Source organism: Phalacrocorax carbo, chromosome 6 (assembly GCF_963921805.1).
Source record: "Phalacrocorax carbo chromosome 6, bPhaCar2.1, whole genome shotgun sequence".
Taxonomy (NCBI): domain Eukaryota; kingdom Metazoa; phylum Chordata; class Aves; order Suliformes; family Phalacrocoracidae; genus Phalacrocorax; species Phalacrocorax carbo.
The window spans coordinates 27649984-27674210 of NC_087518.1; the positions used below are offsets into that span (position 1 = coordinate 27649984).

Genomic DNA, 24227 nt, shown 5'->3' on the forward strand with positions numbered 1-24227 from the left:
GACTCTGGCTTAAACAGAAAAAGCTTTAGTAAGTTACTAAGTACCCTTTAAGCTATCTGTTAGCATATGTTTATTAGACTGATTCACATTTGTTGAAGAGACTTTTTTCAAAGGTACTAATTTATAAAACAGCTTAATTTCTTCATACTGGTTTATCTTGGCTAGGCAAAGTCTAGAACATTTTCTTTTTCTCAGTCTTTCTGGAGGAAAAAAAAGAGGCTATAATAAAGAAAACCTACGTTCCTCATACTTAGAGAGACTGCAGTGGTCTGTAATCTCTAACAAACAGACTATGTGTCTTTTATTTTGCACTGAAAAGATGCTAGCTGAAAGTTTAAAACTTTTCAGTATTAGCTTAGCACCTTTCTAATAATTTAGGATGTTTTCTATGACCTACAAAAAGAAATAGTGATAATTTTGTACTAAAGTGGTTTTAGACTAAATTAAAACAGTTGGAAGATTGTAATTTGTGATGAGGCTCTAAAGCCTTAACTTTCTCTCCTGGTACCATGATGTTCACAAGAAAGACATCTTTTAGCAGACAGATTTTTTTTCTCTCTAATTATGTAATTTATTCTAAATTTGTCAAAAATCAGGACTTGCGAGGAAGCTTTGGTGTTATATTTATATGAGATAGCAGGCTGCCCAGTACAAATGACATAATTATTACTTGTACAATCAAGATTCGTGAATTATCCATCCTGAGATGCAATTAGGTCCAGACTGGATTGCTGAAGCTTCAATCTTTGCTCAGTCAGCCATAAAGTCCCTACCCTCACTGTAAAAAATTAATAGCTATAACATGAACATTTAAGAGGATCTGGCTACTGCCCATACACTAATGCTAGGCTTAAAATGTTGCGGCAAAGGGACTTATGAAAAGTCACACAACAGTTTACAGTAGTATCAGCTGTAGAACCATGGTCTCTTGAATTCTCTCTGAGTCCTGTCCAGGGAACTTGCACAACACGTTACAAGTCATCTGTGACAGGAGAACAGCAGTGGTATAAGGTTTGGGTTTGGTTTTTTTTTTTTTCCCTGCTAGCATAAATAGGTTGAAGCATGAGACCTGAAAGGATTTTTAACCATCCATTTACACCAGCTGAAAAACAGCTTCTTCATCTGTGAAATCAGCTGTAAAATATGCTATGAGCTCTGGAGCACTTTATTCTGAAAGACAAAGCAGAAGAGTGAATCAAAAACATTACTATTCTATTAGAGATCAATGTTAAGAAATAAAATATATAAAATCACCCTGGATTGTAATGTATCCAGAAAAATGCAGTGAAAGAAAAACATCATGCCCTTAGTTCTTTATGGAATTATTTCTAAATACTGGTCTAAACTGTAACCACTCATTTTTCACATGGAAAATAAAATCAAGAAGAGTGCAAATCCTTGATCAGATATCACTTAGCTAAAATTACAGGATGGTATTTCATACCAGAGCCAAAATTCCTAAACTGAAAATTTCAATCTTAGAAATCAAAACCCATGATTTTTGTGGTAATATTTTGAAACATGAACAGGGTCATGGATTAGGTTAGGTAATATCTGAGTGCATGGAAGTACATGAAACTAGGCTGTAAGGTGGATTTTGTAAATATGCCCTCATTACAGTCAATAGAGTTCATTGCTTATTTGGCCTTCTTTTTAAGACCAGAGAACAGTTATACACTATTATTTTTTCTATTCATTATAATACAAACAATATTAGCAATTCAACAGTGTCAAAGAAAATTTTATTCTTTTCCAAGACTAACAATTCCTTTTCTCTCAATACTTTTCTGAACATTTGTTGCAGAATCTCCAGAAATAGAAACTTTAGGTAGCAACAAAAATAGTCAGCTACTCTGTTAGTAGAATGAACATCTTTCCTTTTATTTTATGATATTTTTCTCATCCAACAATTTAAAAGTACTCTATAGACATTAATCATTCAGGCATCACAATACCCTTCTTTCCTGAACTTTAGATCAGATTAGAAACTATAATTAAAGAAGGTTAAGGGACTTGTCAATGGTTATACAGTAAAATCACAGCTATATTTCAAGGCAACTCTGCTCCAAGTACTCTCCTTTTGCTATAAACTGAATCTTCTTCAGCTCAATAGTCTGTTGGTGAGCAAAATTTCCTCCCACCCTATCTCAATTTAGTCTGATATGACTCCTTCATTAAAGAATAATCAGTTATATTTTAATTGGTCATCAGACTTGAAAACCTAGAACAAAAGCCTTGGTGTACAACCTGTAAAAAGCTGCTTCCTCCCATTCTAGATGGCAACAACTGAAACAGCTCTGGGTTTTAAAACTAGAAGAAGGATGAAATTAAACAGGGAAGAGCTGTTTGTTACTCTGATGTGGTTTACTGGATATAGCTAGCTTATCTGTGTCTCAGTATGCATGCTCTTTTCATAGCCATCTGATACTTAGCTGATAAATTAGGCCAGGGTACTGTCTAGGGACTAATAGTTATGGGTGAAAAGGAAGGTCCTGCTCAACCCTTCCAGAAATTAGCTTGATTTTAGCTCCTTGTGTGACTGATGCATGTCATCTGCCAAGGAATGAGGTACTAGCCCCCATTTAAAGATGAGGAACTGACACACTCTCTCTCTGTTATACATCTACACAGTTCATGCTGAGGCATCCCGGTGCCTCATAAACCACACACTCTGCCTTTACATAGTCAAGGACCATGGCTCCTTCTGGTTCATGAGTGCAGATGAGGGCTAAAGCAGACAGTGTCTGCATCTGAGCCAGGACCTGAGCATAGTGACCTCCAGGCAAGGAGGCATGCAGCCAGACCCAAGGTCCAGCCAGGGAGCCCGAGTGCTGTTGTGGGGGCTGAAGCAGTCATACCAGCATCACCCAGACAAGGACTGAAGGTTCAGGAGCCCCCAGTCAGACAGGGTGGGTGAGTGCAGTCAGGTCCCTGACAGCTAGTTTCTTTCCTGCAGTGTGCTCTCTCTAGGAACAGATTAACTTTTTAAGGTAGAAAGACTGAAATAGCAATTTGGGGATGCTGCCCTATGTCATCAGCTAAAACACATAAGGATCTGTTTGCATAAGAGGATAAACTTAGATTAACAGATTGAAAAAGTGCCTAAGGGAATTTATACATCATGATCTGGGCAGCAAAGGAAAAAATTAAGTCTTTTGCAAATATCAGGCATTAAAACAATTACCTCGGTACATCTGACAGTCAATGCCTACTCCAAGGGCTAATAAGACTGGCACTAGCTGTACTGAGATGTAGTAGGAAGCACATGGGTACATCCAATTAAAGACTTACAGGTGCTTGGAAGAGTGAAATTCTGCAGGGACAGAACAAACACCTAGGCACGTTTCATGGGCAGTAGCTGTAACCTGTAGGAATCAACTCTCATGTTTCAGACAGAACTGATGATGGCTGCAGAGGTCAGCCTGACATATGGTCTCTCTTTCTGTGAGTGCATTTGATTTTTGCTCTCGTTCTGTGAGGGAAAAATAACAGGACTGCTTTTACACAAAAAAATAAAAATAAAACAAAACATCAGACATCCTGTTTGTTCCCTGTTTCAGCTTTTGGGGACATAGTTACAGGGGTCTTGTCCTTGTCTCACACAGAAAGAAAAGAAGAAAGCTGAAATCTGGCAGTGGATGAAACTCTATTTGAACAAAGAAAAGGTGTTGCTTTAAGGTGGATGTAGTCAAAGCAGATACCAGGACCTGATATGAGGACCCCACTTACTTTTAAGCCTGGGATGTAGAACTTGCTTAAGGATGTTAGACAGAAATATCTTCTCCTTTCAGATTTGCTGACACATCTGCTTTTGAGTCTCTGCTGAGGACAGTTGCTAGGGCAGGAGTAACTGTAGCTCACAATGAATAACAGAGAGCAAGCTGATTCAACCCCCTCACTGAAAATCATCTGTTGACAAATATATCTTGTCTGTCCAGATGCCTTCTGCTTCTTGCGTAATGGCACAAGCTGTACCCTACAGCTCATGTGTATCAGTTCTGGTGGCAGGGAGAGCTCTCCATTCTTCAACTCCTCACACTCCTGTTCTGTTTCTTTTTTCTACCAACATACATGTTGCCTGTCTTGTTACTGCACCAGCCTCCCAGTCGTTCTCAAAATGTGTGAAAACTGACCACTGTCAAACAGCTGCCTGTGAGCACAGGACAGAATAGTCCACTGCAGATCATGAGTCCTTTTGCTATCCTGCAGGAAGTTCAGCTTGGGAGAGTATTCTGTGGATTTTGGTATCATCCTTTGAAGAAAAGAATCCATGTAGTGGATGACAGCAGAGCACAAATGAGATGGTCTTTTGAAATCTGCTATACCGTCTTCCTCTGTAGCTGATACCAATTGCAGCACTTTCTGCTCTTTTCTTCCACAACACCTCACCAGCTTCATGGCTGTTTCATTTACACTGGACTGTGTGACAATTTCAAGGACAAGTGCCTCCACAGGTCTCATTCATTTAAAGTTGTTATCGTGAAAAAATTGCTTCTGGAAAAAAAAATCACTGATTATAACACAGAGTTCTTATGAGTAGGTCTTGTAGTGCTTTACGAACGTGGACAACATGATCATCGCACTTCAGATGAGGAAGTGAAAGCAGAGAGACATAAAGTGATAAATCCAGGGTCTTATAGGAGATAAGAGTAATCGCTGAGACTCAGACTACTGCTTTATTCTTTATGTAAAATTTCTTTCCATCTTTCAGTGTCAGAATACCTTTGAAAAAATGGTCCTGACTTATCTTGCCTTCTGTGAGCTTCTCTGCTTTCCAGCTGCAGTGAATAAAATGTTGCTTCTTGCCATTGATTCATAGTTGAAGTCACTGGCAGCATTCCTAAGAATTTTTTTTGTAATAGAAAATAAAGAATTCACTTCATTCCTCTTTTCCATGATATGCAATCTAAAAGAAATATCAAGTGTACCCTGTTACACCTAGTATCATACTTCATCAAAAGTAGTAGCTTTGAAATCCCTAAGGCTTATAAGTGAATGAAGGGATGGAGTACAAAAACTCTCATAAATTATAAAATTATGATCTTACTGAAATCTAACTACCTGCAGACAGACTTTGTTGTATTCCCATTTGTTTTCAGATTTTTGGGGTTTTTTTTTTGTTCTGTTTTTAAAGGTATATATACTTATTAATTATTATTTTGATTAGTTAAAAGAAAACTAGGCTTTGTGTTTTACATAAAAATCCACCATCCTAGAGACATTAAGGTTTTTAATACTTGTGAAGAGACGAACATAGTGTTTTCTGATAAGTTACTTATTACTTTCCTTCAAAAGGATTTATCTGAGAATAACAATCTTAAATATTTATTTCATCATTATGGGAAATTACAGCCAGGAGAATCCTACTCCATCATAGAGGATTCTCACCTTTCCATGGAGAACTGGGATGTTTTAGCATTTTCATGGTATTCTAGTGAGCAAAAAAAATCAAAGGACTTCAGAGAGATCCTGGTTGTCTGCATTTCCACTGTCAGAAGGAGACCTCTGTGAGAAGCAAAGAGAAAAAGGCAGGGACAGAGGCAAGGCTGTGTTCATTTCTGTGATGCTGACAGAGATTGCAAGGACATTGTTCCATGTGTAACAGAGGTGAGGATATCTCAGACCACAGCCACAGCACCTCCCAGACTTGTGTAATAGAGAGAAATACTGAAAAAATCCCCCCCAATCTTATTTAAAATATCTGTACATTTAGTGTACAGGTTTTTTATTTTGATTCTTGAGAACCTCAGTTGTAGATGTGGCCCAAAAATGCTACTGGTGATGCCTAACATCAACTTTATTGACTCACAAAAAGTTACTCCACTTGTGAACCAGTAGGCAGCAATCTACTTACTAGCTATATCTCTACTGCATACTAGTTCATTTGTTTTACACGACTCTCACATCTTAGAAAAAAATAAAAAGATTGTATGCAGTGAGGTTACTACAGATCTCTGCTTGTTTTCCTGAGAAAATTTTATATAGTTTCCATTTTAGGAAGGATTTGCTTTTTCTTGAATATTGCTGTCCACACATATGGCTTGGCCCTATGTTATTCTGTGTATCTTTGTATACATGATTTATCAATTAATATTCTGTAAGCAAGAGAGCTCAACTCATAAATCAGGCAAACACTTCAATTTGTACTATATTGGGTACCGTAGCTTAGTAAGTTCATAAACTACCTATATGTAATTATATACTATTTCTAACATTAAAAAAATATTTACATGAAATAGGAGGACTGAATTTGGTGGGTTTTGCTCTACAATAGGATCACAACAAGATCACTACAGACTTCCTGTGTTCTTGTTCAAAGCTGAAACTTGATGAAATTTGTCCTAGTGGCCACCATATTTGTTTTACACTTGCCAGTACTATATTCTCAGATGATGTAAATGCATGGATTTTAACAGTCTTCAGCAGCCTTCACATGTTCATGAAAGCTAGGACTTAGCTATGGTGTTTCCAGAAGATGCTGAGTCAAATTCATTCTGCACTAACACCAGTGAGGAGACAATGAATGTCTAAGAAGAATTTAGCCCATTATGCTTCTTGAACTCAGTCTAACCTCAGATTTTAGTAGAGGAAGGACTGAAAACTTACTAGCATTTCCAAGTGATAGCTGGGTAAAACCGTGGGGATAATAGAAAGTAATTGTGCTGAGCACCTATACCTAGTAATTGTTCTGTAAGCTAGCACTTTAAAGAAGCAGCATGTTGACAATACAGTTCTGTTTGAAGTGTCTTCTTCACTTTAAAATCTACCATCTCTCTTACTTAACAGGTGTTCATTTATTTTTCAGTTCTCACAACCCACCCTGAAACCAGCAGGTGCTTTACCACAAATTTAATTCAGATTGTTCCTCCCTGGAGTTCTGTGATGGCTGTTGTAACGACAACCTTTGTATCTTCCACTTGCCTGTAACTGTCTTTTCAAAATGTTTGCATTCATTACAGAATTTGAGTATTTAAAGTTTTGAGATATTTTTCACACTGTAACCTTAGGAATATTCCTTAGGCTGGAATTTTCTAAATTATATTTTAGTAGGAAATACACATTTAAGTCCCTCTAACAGCTTAAAGAAATCATAGGCTTGGTATTTTCATTCTTCATTCCTTGTTTGTTAAATCAAGCTACAAGTTTACTTCTCAAGGGTGTTATGAGAATGCAATGGAGACTGATTCTACAATGACTGAACACTATAGACAAGTGGATAAATATCACTTAGAAATGCACACATTAATATCTTTAAAACAAGGAGATGATTTTCTTCTCTAACTGTATGGGTACTCTAAAGGTGTTTTGCCAGTGGTTAATTTATGACATGCCATGAGGTGTAGCATTAAGCCAAGCATAGAGCAGGCTCTTCACTATTCCTTTTCAAGCACTCATTTGTTCTAGTTTTAGGAAGATGCTACATATACAAAGTAATTAATTTTCCAATCCTAATATTATAATTTTAAATTCAAAAGGGACTCAATTAGTCATCATTACAGTTTAATGGCCTGAAACAATTTAGTGTTAATAAGTACCCAAAAAAGTAAATTCCTACCTCTTGTAATTTAAACCATTACCTGATTTTTTCATTAGAAAGATAATTTAGGAAACATAGAACTTTATGTCTTAGCTAGCAATTTTATAACAGCAGTAGGTATCAAAATTAAAATCCTCATTATATGATTTTTAGCTTCATATGATATAAAGTAATTATGTCCAGGGTCTTCCTAGTCTATGAAAAGGATCATGGAGGGGAATGAGAGTGCTGTGCAATATATTTTTCCCTGATTGGTGGGAAGAAAAAGGGGCAGAGTATTTGTGGATTTTTCACTCTGTTGTGATACAAAAGCAGGTCTAGCCTGTCTGACAGTGACTGACACGTCTTCTTCATTCATGCTGAGCTAACTTTTAACAGGAAATGGCAAACAAATGAACATCATGGCTTTTATGGGCCAGGAGAACAAGCTATTCCTTCTCAGTTTTGCTTCAGATCTGTGTATGCTTTTTCATATGATGTTGTGAAGGTTACACAATAGAGTAACCTCACATACATGAACTTCAACCTGTGAAAGAAAAAACCACCAATCTAGGGAGAAGATATTGAAACTTCATAGAGTGTACACAGATCTGCAGGCTTTTTGCATGTAAGTGACTGCTGAGAGTATAAATAAAAGTTAGAGAGCTCTTTGCTGTAGACTTCTGGAATCTCATTTCGAAAGGATTAAAAAATTTAATACAATCCGTGTTTTATGATTATAAACCACTGCGTTGTTGTAATCATTTATGGCTATAACTCAGTGCTTTGGCATATGCTCAGCATGAAATATACAATTAGGGTCTTTTTTTTCAGCAAGATTACTTACTTGTTTATTGCTTGCAGGATCAGGCCCAAATCATGTTACAAACAATTACAATTTTGCCTAAGATGAAAATAAACCTTGACTATTTCTCTGGTTGTATGGATAGATTATTATATTCTCAGACTGTAAATTCCTGTTGGTTCATATGAACTTCCATGCTCTTCTAGAGGCAGTTAACTTCCTGTAGCTGATATGTTTATAATCTACTCAAAAGACTTTTCAGAATATTAATGTCTAGAATATATGCACAGAGCATATGTATTTAGCTACACTATTTCCATTATAATGGATGGGTGGAACTGAGTGTGCAGTTGCAGAACTGTTCTATTGGAAGCAACCTTCATTTGGCGTACACTTACAAATTAAATCACTGATAGTAAAGAAAAATCTCCTGCCAAAGAAAAACATAGTAAAGGGTACTGTAAAAATGTCATAATGAGCGTTGTTTTGAGTGAATGTGAATTCAAAAATATTTTTCCCTGTAAATTATCAGCTAGAAAAATGAAAACTCTCACATTTTAATTCTCACAATTTAACTCTCACAATTTAATTTATTCTGTGCTGTTTTGCTTTACACTGAAAACTAGAACTGATTGCTTCTATATATTTAGGAATTTACATGACTTTTGTCGTGTATTTTGTATGGTTTATATTTTTGAGAACTTCATGCTTCTGCATAGATATTTTCACAAAATATGAGCAGGATACAGGATCATTTTCCCATTTCACAGGTATGGGACTGAAGTATAGAGAGAAACTGTGGCTTGTCTTCACCGAGTTCCTACATAAGACTATGGTTAATACTTGATTTTTGATTGGACACCCAAACAATTGGTTTAGGCTCAATTTAAACAGTGTTGCTGGGGTGATCCACTGGGTTGGAGTGAATTCGACTGCAAGTCAAATGCTCCTGTTAAGGATACTCAAAATTGCAGCATCTGGGGCTTGAATAACTCACTGAACTCATCAATCTGGGTAGCTCCTGTGCTGTTGATCAATGCAGTCATTCTTTGTCCAGTTATGTTAGTTTGAACACAATGATGTGAGTCTGTTAACTACGTTTGTAGTGAAGACAAGCCATTAAGTGACTTTTCCAAGGACATAAAAAAAGAAAGCAATCTGGATTTTCTGAATCTCATCTGTTTCCTGTACAATATCTGAAATGCAATCTTATGCATAGATACTGCTGAATGATTTTGTACTGATACTAACAGGCAACAGTCCTTGTGTTGCATATTTTTCATTAATGACTAGCATTATTGCAAAAAAACCCCAACAATCCCTCCCCTGACAATTTGTGAAGGTTTCCCTTCAACAGTAAATATTATCACTGATGATGTTAATGAAGACATTAGTTTCACAGCATTTGAAGTACTAAAACACTCCACTGTTAACTAGCCTAGTGGGGTTTATGCTAATGTAAAATGTAATAAAGTAGAGGCCACTATCTCTTTAAGCTGAAAGAAAGGAAACTTGTTTCTACTTCCAAGGGATGCCTAGTGTGTGCTTATCTAATTGACTGTGTATTTTGTCTAGGTGTTGAGGGAAAGCTAAGAGAATGAAGGCTCTAAGTCCCCAGTGGAAGCATGATATGGCGATGCAGTGCTGGTGCTGAATTGTTCTCTCTGATGGCTCTATGGGAGTGGATAGCACTGAGTCTTCATTGCTGGGTTTTAGCAGTTGCTGCTGTTTCGGATCAGCATGCCACAAGCCCCTTCGACTGGCTCCTCTCTGATAAGGGACCCTTCCATCGCTCACAGGAATACACAGATTTTGTGGACAGAAGTCGACAGGGATTTAGCACAAGATACAAGATTTACAGGTATGAAGCAAAGGGAAAGCAATTACAGAGATATCCTTAGAAGCTGTAAACTATCAACAAAGGTTTCCTTAAAGGAAAGTTTCAGATGTGGGAACAAACCCATAGACACAAAATTCATTGCTTAAATATATGCAAGGCCATATATGCACAGTGTACTACAGAAATACCTGCTTGTGTTGTTTTGTTCAAAGAACTTTTGGTAATTGATTGTGTTGCTTTGGGAAACGTTGTTTACTACCTACCTCTACTCTGCCCTACTGACATACTGAAAAATGTCCTAAGGTATTCAAACACCATCTTTGATTGCAGAGGGCTAACATGGAACACACTTGATCCTGCAGCTAGATCCAGTTTAATTGTTTTCAGTGTGGCTCAAGACATAGGTTGAGACTTTAATGAAATAGTGGCTCCACGGATACAGCTGGCAAAGCATGGACTTCATTTTACAAATTAGGGCATTTTAAAAGTGACTAAAAAAGTTTTGTGCTACTTTATACCAGTATTTTGAGAACCAGTTTTCTCACCCCCGAGGGACTGAGCAATAAGAGCCACTGTGAGTTTCTACAGAAGTTGCCGGTGTTCAGTCCATCACAAAACTCAGCATTAGGCTGGCCCAGTTTGGAGTCAATGGGGGGAAAAAGAAAAAAACCAAGGGAAGAGTTCAAAAGTACAGGTCTGCTTAAGAACTTGTGCCTTGCTGTAGAAAAATTTTAATTATATATTTGTAACCTGTCATTTTCCACTCTTTTGAGACAGCACTAGTAAAATATCTTCTTAATCATTTGCAAGAGGCATAGCTCAGTAACACCGAATAGGTTTATCAAGGACCTGAGTCTGAAAAGGAGAGTTCACATTAATAGTAGTGACCCAATGGCAAATAGGAAGAGGGACAGAAATGAGGGAGCATGAGAGATTAAGGACTGAGAAAACAAATCTATAAGCAGAGAGACTTTTTCACTTCATATTGTTATAGATCCCTCCTGGCAGCAAAGAGAAAGGGGTGGCAGCAGGTCAATACAGGACACGTTGCTAACTTCCCTAATAACTCTCCAACCTGTATATACAGACCATTTTGGTATGGAAAGATACACACTAATTTAACTTAAAACCATGAAATAATTTGTGCAAATTTCATACCTATTTTAAACTACTATTCTCAAGTGGTATCCAGCTCTTCAGAAGAAGGTAAGAGTGATATATGCCTATATGTATACACCATCCTTTAGTTCAATGTCCAGTGGCCTGTAACAATACTGCTGGTCTGTCTGTAAAGACTTTATTTTTAAGAAACTTGCTTTATTTTTCCTTTCCTAAATACATGCAGTAGAGGGCACTCTGTTGCAGGTCGATTTTGCAGTGGGCTGCTTTGTCATATATAGAGAAATTAAACACAATTTGAAAATAAAGTGTGATTTGGGAATATGCTTGATGAAGTGGCTTGTCTTAGCAGAACAGCATTGCCCGATATTTATGGTGTTTTAAAAGCCAGCCGTCATGACCAATAATATAAAGCCAATAATACGGAGACTGAGGCAGCATATTTTATTCGTATTATTCTGTATTAGTCAACGGTGAAGCAAAATTATCTTGCTAAAAACATGAAAGATGGAATTGTATTTCATTTCAGCTCTTTCAATTAGGTCTTTGAGAATTTTTCTCCTCTCTACCATCATTACAGAAACATTGTTAAGTTTCATAGATCTGTAATCATATCTGCTATTTATTTGGGTTTGAGCATAGGTTTCAATTGACTTTAATTTACACAATCCCACAGAAAGTGTTTCTTGTGTTTATTTTTATCTTCTACATATTCCCTCCAAGAAATGAGCTGGGAAGTCAAAAGAAGCACAAGATACCTGAATCAAAAGAAAAGGTGCATTTTTTTATTTAGTCCTCCAAATACAAACCTTACTGCAAAGTTTCCTTGTAAAACATGGTCCCATGAGCAAGTAGTGGAGAACATGGTGACCTTGTTATGAACCACACACTGTAAATTTAATCCCTGTTGCTTTCCTATGAGCTTTCCCAGTCTAAGGGATCTGAAGTCTAATTGGTCTGTTTATTCCCTTACCTATCTTTTACCTAATGAAAATGATCCCTCAGGAACACAGTCCTGATTTGAATGGAGAGGTAAGGAAGGGGAAAACACAGGCCTGCATTGACTCAGCTGAGTCATATTAACAAGAAAGGCGCCACTCCTAACAGGGCTAACAAGAGGGCCTCCTTTCACTTTGCTCTTCGCTTCAGCCCTTAAAGTCCACACCTGAGACCCTACATCTTAAGAGTGAAGGGGAAGGAAAGTCATCTCCCTTCATTTTAACATCCATGCAATGTCAAGCATGAAATTGCTGAAGACCTTTTGTTATTTTCTTTTATTTTTTCCTTTCCTTTTTTTTTATGGCACAAATATGGCAATTAGCTGCAGACTACCTAAAGGTATACCTCTCTTTTGGGGAAGGAGTTGGCCTCAAAATAATTGATAGGACTGTGACAAGTAGTAGCTCTCTCTCCACATCTCCAGAACAATGGCATCCAAGCAATACACAGAAGATTACTCATTGTATTTCTCTGCCAAAACCTAACAACTACTGCTGCCCATGGGAACCAGCTCAGGACGATGAACCTAACACTGGGACTAGGTGTTTACAATTAACAGGAGTTAAATGTTCTCCATAAATATAATATAAAAACACCAGTGAGTTGCACATGCTGCGTGTAGTACTCTAAAATGTGTTAGAGGAGATCTCAGCAGGAGACTGCTGCATGACTTTTGTTTTACAACAATGGAACGATTATGCAGCAGATAGGATTATATTTTTATTCCCATTATTTTTTCCCCTCCATTGGCAGTCTCAAGAGAGACAGTAATGATGTAGAAAAAAAATCAATTAAATTATTAACTGCTCAATTTAAAAAAAATTTCAAAATAGCATTCCTTATTATAATCAAGATCATATTAAAAAGGAGAGAATGCTTGCTGTTCTGCTTTTGGATAAATCAGGTAATCCATATTTAAGTAAATACTGAAGTGCCAGAGATGAAGGCCTTTATTCTGCACCATTGTTTAACACTGATTTGAATGGGGTCATATATGTACTACAGGCCCATGAAAGATAGAAAATGATTAAAATAAAAATAATAGGACAGAGAACTGGAAAAACACATATTAAAGATAACATACTAAGATTACTTAGATTACTAGATTAAAGAGGATAAAGAAAGTTAAAATGAAGATTACATGAAACTTGATGGAAGCATTGTCATTATTTCTCAGCTAACGAGTAAAACAATGTTATGCTACTTGCCTTATTCCTGTCATTTGCACAACAGGAGACAGACTGATTTTTGAAGTTTAGTTTCAGCTAAACATAATTGGCAATTGTTTTGCATAATGTCCAGTAGCCTTTTTTTTTTTTCCGTTCTTATATAACGTGTTTGCTTTTAAAATAGATGGAGTCTAACTTTTAGACTAAAACACTTAAGAAAATTTTATCACTATATGGGCTCTGTGCTAGCAATTCTATTTTCCCTCTGTTTCTATGCCAATGAGGCAAAAAGCAACTGCTTTGTATCCACAGTCCCTGATCACTATAAAAAAACTGTTCATCTGACTGTGAATCTGTTATAAATTGTAGAGATGAAGCCAAAGGTTGGCGCTGAGAAGCACACTTATTAACTAAGCCTAATTTCTTATGAGAGGTCTTAACATAAGCATAAAATAGTTTAAAGACAAAAGTTACACTTTGCCTTATCTCCCTATCTAGCCTTCAGAGCATAGAACTACCATGTAGTAAAATCAACTGATGCATAAATTAGGGAAGGTAGCAATAGAAGAATCTATTGTCAACCATATTTTAATGTATACATTAAAGTTCAGTTACGTCCATGGGCAAACAAGCTGATTCTGTAGTGTGCTTAGCTCCCCAAGGAGAAGAACTTTCAGTATTCCAGGATAGAGCTGAAAGAGATAAATATATATGTAATAATGTTTTTTATCAAGTATTGCAGAACACTAAATAATTGAAACTGATGTTACCAACATTATTAGAAGTTGGGAACAGTGGGTTGGTTATGTTGATTATGTGGCAGTGTGGTATTCCCTACAATTCTTCAAAGTAAATATCCTCCTGCAGGAAACTTAATAATTGCCACAGTTTTTGGTGGTGTTCATTACCACAGATCTACAAAGAGAAATGCTAGGAAAGTACCTGGATGGCTACTGAAAACCTCTAAATTAGTGGGAATGCTGTGTCAATATTATACAGAAGGTGGTTCCTGTAGTTAATATCGGTAAACATTTTAGCAAGGAAAATCAAGTTTATAATTTGTTATTTAATACACAGTGGGAGTACTGTGCCTCTTATGTAAATCAGCTACCCATACAAAAGAATTTAAATCCAAACAGAATGAGATGAGAGGTTACCAGGATGGAAAGAGTGATTGTGAAATTATGCAAAGAACATACATTTTATCAGAAGAGGTAATTTCTACAGAGATAGGGAAATATTCATGCTATCAAATAAGGTCCTGAGGAAATCTCCTCAGGGATACTGTGTAGTTTTGTTCAAACAAAATGATTGAAAATCTGAAACAGATGTGAAAAATCAGGGGAAGGAAGAGCCTAGCTTTTTCTTTTAAGGCAGAAATGTTTGGCACATTTTGGGGTGAGGGCATGGGGGAAGAGAGAGCTGAAAGAGGATGAAATTCCTGTCAATATATGTATCATAAAGTGAGAAGAACTATTTAAACCAAAAGCCATCACTGTCATAAAACCAAATTGGTATAAACTGCTATGAATAAATTTAGGCTGACAATTTAGAAAAGGTTTCTAATCATTAGAATAAAATAGTTCTGGGACATATTAAGGTACAAAACCTTATCAATCCTAAAAATATGGAGAAAGGGTTATAAGATGCAGTGCTTATGATAGTAACCACGGAAATCCCTTTGAGGTAAGCATCCCTAACAAGTGTAGAATACTAGTATGCAAAAGGCAAAAAAAAAATCCTCTCCTAAAGAACTGAGTAGCTCTGTCTCTGTGTATGTTATTTGTGTCACTTAAGTGTTCCTTTAGAGGTTGTTTTAAAAGGGATTGTGTTTGTTCATGGACTATTAAAAAAAAAAAGGTTTAGAAAATAATGCTACCAAATTTTGTATTAAGATATATTAAGTTCCTCTCATATGTTCTGAATCCTCTGGTAACTGAACTTATAGGGTAAAGTGAGCAAGACTGAAGACTGTAGTAGAACACTCACCAATATGTTTTAACAATCGTGTGTGAAGTTAAGTAGAGCCAACATTAAAGTTGGTTGTGTTTTTTATTCCCTATCAATATATTTTAGCCCACAGCTATCACTAAACTTCACATATGTGTACTCCTGACAGACAGTGTTAATAAAAAAAACCTGTGGGGTTCAGTTGTGGATGTACACATCAACATTCCCTGATTTGCAATTTTCACCCCAGGTACAGTCTTGAATGACATTTCCTTCTGCTCTTCTCAAGGTTGCTTTGAAATTATAATTTAGGAATTTTAAGGTGTTGAAAAGAATTAATAAAACATATTCAACAAGTTCTTCTAATACAAATATTTAGTAAAATAGAAGGCTGAAAAGATTTGTCTGCCATTATACCTTTCAAAAGTCTAAGGAAACAATGGCATAGAATTTATCGGTGATGTACATTTGATCACACTCTAGAAGCCACTGTCACTGACAATTTTTTGGAAGGGCCCATTTGGTACTGGAAGCATCAGAGCTGTTGTTTTTTTAAAAATAAGGCTGTTTCTTTGGAAACTAAGACAGGAGCTCATTTCTCAGCCATGGACCTCAGTTTCCTTAACACAAAACATCACATACAAAACCCAGAAAAGGTGAGGGAGGTAGTGACAGAGGAGTGGAACAGGATATATCAAAGAAAGGAATGAGGCAAATTAATACTGTAGAAGTTGAGGAAAGAAATGGGCTGTAGTCAGCAAACTGTAACTCTAATGGATGATGGTAAAGTAGCTTTCACCAGGTAGCTTAACAAACTGGTCAACCCTTGCCTTCAACTCTCAGAGCATTTGCTTCCTTGGGCTTTGAACTACATGCACAGTATTACTGCTGGGTAACTGAGAACTGGGATTATAAATGCACCAAAGAGCATCTTCTACAATTGCTGTATCAATAGGGAATAAATAACAGGAAGACTTCTGTCTGCCTTTTCAAATAATTCACTGTATCTATAAATTGCTTCTGGCCTGCATTGTAGTTGGTCAGCTTGCTTTAGGGAATTTTCCATTCAATCTGGTGGATAAAAGTACAGTAATTGGATGGATCATAATTCTCAGAATGTTTACAAAAGGCTAGACTACTGAATTCACAAAGTCCTCTTTCTAAATCCAGTGGCTCCTAGGCTGGGAACAGAGAAGAGCAGCTCAAAGAGAGTTTTTGGGAATGTGAGTTGATAGATTTCCACTGAAAAATAATATTTGTAGTCCAGTAGTGTGGCCTTATTATTACAGGGGTTATAGGTACACAGAACAAAAAGATGCTGATTTTGGTCCTGAGGAATTGAACAGCAGTAGTTTCCTACAGAGGCATAATAGTTTAATTAAAGTTTTTAAAAAAAAAGTAGGTCATTTTAAAAGAATGTCTGGATCTGAAAAATATTGAATTTCATTTCTGATTGTGATATACTTTAACAGCCTCTCTCAGTCTAGTTAATTGGGCAAAACAAAGACATGACGCAAGTTAAATAACTGCCTTTGGTGAAAGTGATTGCATAAGTATATACTTGAGCAAAATAAAAGCTCTAAATGACTGCATTTCCAGGTCTAGCAATACCTGGACAATGTTCTCCAAAAATAATCTAATATCCAGACCTTTGTTTCAAATGCAAATCTCTTTCATAGGAAAGCATTTTTATTTTACCTTTAAGGCCTAAACACATATCAAGTAGTGATGCTTTAAAATTAGCCATTCCTATTATCAAAATTATATTAGTTTCTTGATCTATTTATCCAGGGGATTCTCTGGAAGGTATCTGCTTGTGAAATGATAGAAAAAAAGGAAGAGGTAATTTAAATTGAGAAGCTACATATACGTAACAGAAAACTTCAAAAAATGTTTTCAGATTAATTATAACCGGACCCTAGTTCAGTTTACCGGTAATCTCAAGGGGTTGACAAGCACATAGATGGATGTTCACAAAGGTGAAGGAGTCTTTCACTGATATTCCTATGGCTACCATGTATGGGCTGCCTCCAATGCCATTGGGAGCCTAAGGGGCCCCTCAGATGGGTACCAGAGATACCAGACATGCAGGAGTTAAGGACTAGACACCTGTTTAGGCCTGTCCTCACAATCCCAGTTATGCAAGACATCTGCCCCAGGTAGGAATACCTTCACAAACAACGATAAATGATATCTCCAAGGGCAATGATAAAAGAGTCTCAGCTCATGTAAACACTTGTGGCCCAGGAAGAACAGCAGAGAGACAAGAGGGGCTCAGAGGTGGGCAGAAAGGATCAAAGTGATGTAGGGAGTTCTGATTCCTAGAATGTCCCTCTCTTTCGAGCTCTGTTACATATACAAGGCAGCACAACAGAGGAGTCATCTGCTCTAGGTAAAGGGCTAGCACTTATCGCTCAAGAGCACAGGAGAAATCAGGGTCACTTCTGACACTGATCCACTGAACCCTCAGTCCATCTTTGAAGGTCTTGGGAAAAGCATGACCAGACCCTGATATATTTACTTGATATATACTGGATATGACCCAGTATATTTTTAAGAGATGTCGGCTTCTTACAGAATCTTGCAGAAATCTCAGTGAACAACAAGAAATTTATCAGTGAGCCTAATCCCACACCATTCAAAAGCCTCTAAGATGTTTTGCCACTAACCAGGATCAGACTTACCCCATATCCTCTCACGGCATTTTGTTGGCTCAGTATTAAACTGCTGGGTTTCAAAACAAGGGTAGAGTTTCTCTCAGCGAGATAAATAAGTGCTAGCACTGGGAAGGATACTAGGGAATGGTGCTGGCTAGGCTAGCAGGATTAGGAGTGTTCTCAAGAGTCAGTTTGTTTGACAAGAACACAAGCATGTTTCAGCTTGGCAACAAAAGATAATATTGATGCCAAGATTGCCTTCTGTATTTTTTTATAATACACTGCAGGAGTCTGTGTTTTGACAATCTCTTTTTGTATTTCTTCTTATTTGTTTGGTGTATTTAATCAAAGATCCCAGGGAAACTCAAATGATAAGAAGGGGAGTGAACCTTATTTTTTGTAAACATTACCATAATCCATTTCCAGAATATACCCACTTTCAAAATCTAATATTTTAAGGATAATTATTAGATCAAACCTCCTACTGATATGTTTCCCTACAACAAAGGACAATTATTTACATAATATGGTGTGTCATCATTTTGGTCAGTAAGTTCATCAATCGTTTACATTGCCCTAAAAAATTAGGATAATAGAAGCTGTAACTTAACAGTTTCATGAAATCACTGAAGTAGTATAAAAGCTGTTAAACACTAATAATAGATTCATTCTTCAGTCAGCAGGATAGTCTGCCAGGATCTTGGGCATGAAATCAGGTCTTTTTCTTTAATTCTTTGAAGTTTTTTGGTTAGTTGGGTCTTTACTCTTTCATTTGCCCTTCCTTTTCATTTTTGTTTAAATATCCTTGCTAGGACTATCACTGGTATTCAAGATGTAGGGGATTTCAAATGCTGATGACTTCAGAAAAGGCAAAAACAACTACCAAGACTTCTTTTGGTTACTGAAAAAAAAAGGGTTTTTTATTTCTCGAATCAAGTTCTCTGCGCTTTCATTTTAACCCTTATATTGTTATTTTTCCTTACTGCTACTCAGTCAGTAGTCATCTCCAAAAAGAATGGCTTTCAGGTTTTTCTTTTTGTCCATATGTTAAATCTGTAAGGGTGGTATGTTATACCTTACATCAAGAAAAGAACTGAATAGCACAGAAATGTTTTCTGTATAGAAGGACAGTAGTATTGATTGGAATGCATGATTCTTTGTATAGAAGGGTATTTGTCCCTTTTCTGTACAGAAAAAGAACAACTGACATCATATGTGCTCACTCAAGAATTTTTGTCATTTTCTTTTACTATCATTGACTTAAGGTTGTGGTCAATATCTCAGAATTAAAATCTTAGTTGTCTTCTAGCTCTGACTGATTGATTCTACAGGTTTTACTAGTGATTATGTTGGTTGTGTATTTTTATTGTGTAGCTACAGATTCATTCCAACAGAGAACCTTGTGAAGAAAAGCAATACTTCAAAATAATGTCTTGTTGCTCGACCCTCCCTAAAATCCCAGTATGGTTGTTATGGATAATAATGTTCTTAAAGTCATTAATGGCTCCTTATCTTAATTCATTCTGATACTCTCAATTTCTAATTTATTTAAGCAGCTTGAGAATAAAAAATATTTTTATTGACTAGATAATCTGATATATAGAGAGCTCTGAAAACTACACACAAAGCCCACTAGCAATTTAGAAGTTGTGTATGCAGGTCTCATATGCGTATAAGAGATAGCATCTGGCTTTAAGCAATGTATATTAACTTCTCAAGGGAAAAACACATATACAGGTTTTGACTTATATGAGTAACATAATTTAAAATCAAAAGCATAAGACACATTCTACCAAATATTCTGAAAGATCAACAAAATCTGAGGCCTGAGGAAATATAATTGATTAATTTAAAATAATTATTTGTATTTTAACTAATTCTGAACTAATCTTACAGTTCTTTAAGATTAACAAAAAAATATATGTAACTTATCACAAGTTATGACTAACAGCATGTGAGTACAACACAAAAACTGGATCCTGATCCATTCTTTTTATATGCCTCTTAAAAGGCTCACTAGTGTCTGTTTCATTGCTAATTTCCTCAAGGACTTCTGTCCTGCTTAGACACCTTTGTCTTTTAACTTTTTCTGGTATCAGGGATTGAATAGTATCTGAAAGATATTTTTATTTCAGTTGCCTCTGAAATTTGCTTTCCTTTTATTAAAGCTATTTCTCATATGGTTGACTTTGAAGGTCCATCTGTTTTTGCCTGAAGAAGTAACAGTTTTATCTATTTTTACTACTGTCTCCTTGGCCTGGATGAGCACAAGCAAATGTGTGCTTGTTTCCTGGTTCTGACATTAAAGTTCTGTGTGACTTGTCTATGCGTGTCCTCGGTACCAGAGCCATCAAGGAGTGTTAACTATCAGTACAATATATTGTCCCCTGACACTTGCCCTTTCTGTTATGAGAGGCAAAAAACCCAAACAAAATAAAAACCGAAGAGTTAAAATTTTTTGGTGTGTTATGGTTGTTTTCCTAGACAATGAGATTGATAGAATATGTATAACTTAAAAAGAAATTTTAACCGCAATAATTTATTGGAATTAAATGACAATTAATACTAATGTTTAAACTTAAAAGGTTCGTGAACTAACACATTCAAATAAAACAAAATAAGTGTGCTTCTACTTTTAAAAATGTCTCCATGTACCTATTCTATATTTGTTGGAGAGATATTTATTATATCTCTCCACAGTTAAACATAAGAATACCAAACCATGAGTGGGTTTGCAAGACTTTATATCATTGTTGACAGCAATAAGACAGTCTGTGTGGCTTTCACCATTCAGGCAATCAGACAACATGAACAGTTTTCCTCTGCACTTTAACACTATTAAGCAATATAGTTCTTGTCTGTTTATAATTTCACAAGAGATGTCACTGAGTGTCTCACCTGTTGGGTCTTAGCTAAATGTTCAGTGGAAGGTGGCTCACAGCATTAACTCAGAAGCAAATACAGTTGTTATTTATTCTGTTTCACTGAAAAAAAATCATTAAATTATTCTCCTGCCACAAGGGTAGGTAGTACCTTTTAATCAATGCTGAAATGCAATAATGGAGCAAAATTAAAGACTTCACATTACAGATGCCCTGGGCAAAGCCCCTCTAGTTATTTACCCTTTGACTGTTACTAGGTCCTGAAAATCAGGGACCACACTATCTCTGTAACAACGTTATGCAAAAATGACATGGAGTTAACTGTAAATTAGTCTTCTGGGATAGTAAACTCACTATTGCAGATGAAGTAATCCATTTGTAGTCAAAGCAAAGGGTCTGAACCGACTGACTACAGAAGTTTCTCGGTTTAGACTAGCATGAAATAGTATGTTGATCTTCATTGTGAATAGACAGGCATACACAGAGGAAAATATATAAAGTATAAATGTATTTTCTGTGGACTTGATGCTGAGACTAATCCAGAAAAAGGATTAGGATTTTGGATTTAACTCCTTTCTCACATAAAGATAGATGTTTTTATCACTGATAACAAATGGTGGAATTTGGAACAGTGATATGGAGATTTAATTCTCATGCTGTGAAATGAGGAATGGTCATGCTCTTACAGGCAGAATCAGAAGGTGGTCTTCTCAACTAATGTGTTCAAGGGCTACACATTTACTTTTTATGAGAACATAATCTCATAATGAATGCAATATATCAACGTGATAGCTACCCCACCAGTTTCTGAGCTGTCAATAATTTTCCACCAAAATATATTCTTAATGGCAAGCTAATGGCCAATTAAATGAAAATTTTGTATTTTTAAGTATTCTTTGAAAACGTTAATTCAACCAATAATTTTTTTCTATATCCAAGTTATCAGAGACTTTACTTCTCACCCCCAACCACCACCCCAAACACCTCTGACACCTGATTTTCTTTTTTCTTTTTTCTTTTTTCTTAGGAACAATCCTAAATACCAATAACTAAAAGTCCTAATGTGACTCCCAAATTAAGCCTGAATAGAGAGGAAAAACTGTCCAATTCTTTTTAATTTTGGTTGCTGTTCTCATCCTGTTGTTCTATGGACTATCCATAGTGTGCTGGAAACTGACATACTCTACACAGGACACTGAAACATTGGAAGCTGATTTGTGTATCAGAGGAGAAGTTTAGTCCCAATTATGTTGGTCCAAACATAGCATGAAATCATAATGAGAGGACGAAGCAAGCACAAATGCTGCATGATGCAGTACTCTTTAATACCTACCACTAAGCAGTTAAATTCTCCTGGTTTGTTACACTTCTCTAAGGTCTTTCCAGGTTGTTTGAACACCTTTTTTATTCCAAATAATATTCTAAACCACCAGTTTCACTGAAGTCAGTGATATAATTAACTTTTTACTCAAAAGAAATAAAACTTTTAGAAAATGTGTTTGTGTGTGCAGATTTTGGAACACATTTTGAGGCATATAGGATGTTAGACACACACACACTGTGTTTCCTCTGAAGTAGTTTATACTAATTTCTGTTTTCAACCATTTTTTAAATGCTAATAAGCTAAAATTAGCAATTTTGGGAAAGAACACAACTGTCTGTTATAAACACCTTCTATTTCCTGGTCTTATTTAACGTGCTCATGTCGTTTCTGCTGGGTAAATCTTGTCAAGTTGGTGGTATTTGTGAAAGGATTAGCTTTATTCCATATCTTTCCACTCTGTTGCCAGAGGTATTTAATGGTACAAGATGGTATTTTATTCAAGATCTGGCAAAGCATAAAGTAACTCCTTCTTGCTATCTTGCTGGAAAATAAATGGAGTTCACCTTTACCATTTTGCTGCAATGCTTGTTCCTCCTTTCCGCCCCCCCCCCCAAACCATAGATATCCCATAGCTGCAGCATGCAGTAGAATGCAGAAGGTTCCCTCCACCAGCTATAATTAGCATTTCCTTTTTTGTTTAAAGATTCACAGTCTTAATGCCATGCTAACTATACTCTCCTACTCTGGTTTTGCTAAACTGGAAAAGTTAGCCAGACATGTCAGATGTATAGAAGATAAAATTGTAAGCATGAATTCTGATTTTGCATTTATGTATTTAACTGATTTTGTAGGATGGTTGCTATTCAAGTATGAAATATTCTTGTATCTCACTCTTAAAGCATAAGGCATTTCAATTTTTTCACACCTTTTGATCTGCTTTGATTTAATGACAAAATACTAATAAAAGTAGGGGAACAAAGCTAACTCTGAGTTTCATATTACTCACTAATAAAAAGTGGCCCATGTATATTCTAATTAATAAGCCATCTTTTGCTGTCAATATAGACACAATTCACTGATCTGCAGCAATAAAGGCTCTTTAATTGCGTACTTTTGTTACACTTATTTCTAAGTAAGCATCTCCAGAGTATAAAAAGCACAATTAAAATCTATAGTTCAGCTATCTGGGTCTATTGATAGAAATGTAGCCACATTTTAAATGATCTTTAACGGTTTAACAGCTTTGTGCTTCAAAGAAAAGTAGATTAATACAAATAGCCTGCAGGGAAAGATAAAGGTTCAGATCTCAGCAATCTAAAAAACTTTGCATTTCTATGGAATCCAATTTCAGGCTACACAAATAAAGTTAAGAGGATGAGTAAACTTGCTGCATAGAATATTTTGTTATCCTAAGTATTGTTGCTCATTGAATAAAATTTTATCATTCTGCTGAAGTTCTAATTTTATCTTTGATGTTCTCTAAATATCATTGAAGCTAATGCCATAACAATTAATATGCTCTTTAAGTACAATTTTTTTTCTCAGTAGTCAATTATTATTGAAAATTTCTACACAGCTTAGCATTAACATTCAGAACCAGATTCTCAGAAGGCCCTAATACTTTCAAAAGACTTTAGTGCTTGATGTGACATTTGTTTATTTAGGTACCTAAGAAGGGCAAGAGCTGTACTGAAGACTCACCAGTCTCACCAGTTTTCAAATTAATAACTAGGACAGTTCTGCTGTCAATAGTGGTCTAACGTTTACTTTAAATTTGGGTAAACAGTTGATGTGTTTAACAAGATTATGCCTAGTAGTTTGGATTAGTAAATTCAGATCCTGATTGCAAAAATTTTGGGACAGAGAATGATAGAGGAACAAAATAAATAATGATGTGAGGCTACAAAAAAGAAAAAAAAAATCAGTCTATCTGGAAGAAACCTTGATGGTTTTGTGAGGTAAAGAA

At 36.1% G+C, this 24227-nt stretch overlaps 1 protein-coding gene across 1 annotated transcript in view; it reads left to right on the top strand.

Moving 5' to 3' along the window:
• Positions 1–24227, top strand: part of BRINP3 (BMP/retinoic acid inducible neural specific 3) — a 226205-nt gene that overhangs the window by 8135 nt on the left and 193843 nt on the right. The window contains exon 2 of the mRNA XM_064454356.1: positions 9897–10182. Within this exon, the coding sequence (XP_064310426.1) occupies positions 9947–10182 (236 nt within the window). The 5' untranslated portion in view covers positions 9897–9946. The remainder of the gene's footprint in view (positions 1–9896; positions 10183–24227) is intronic.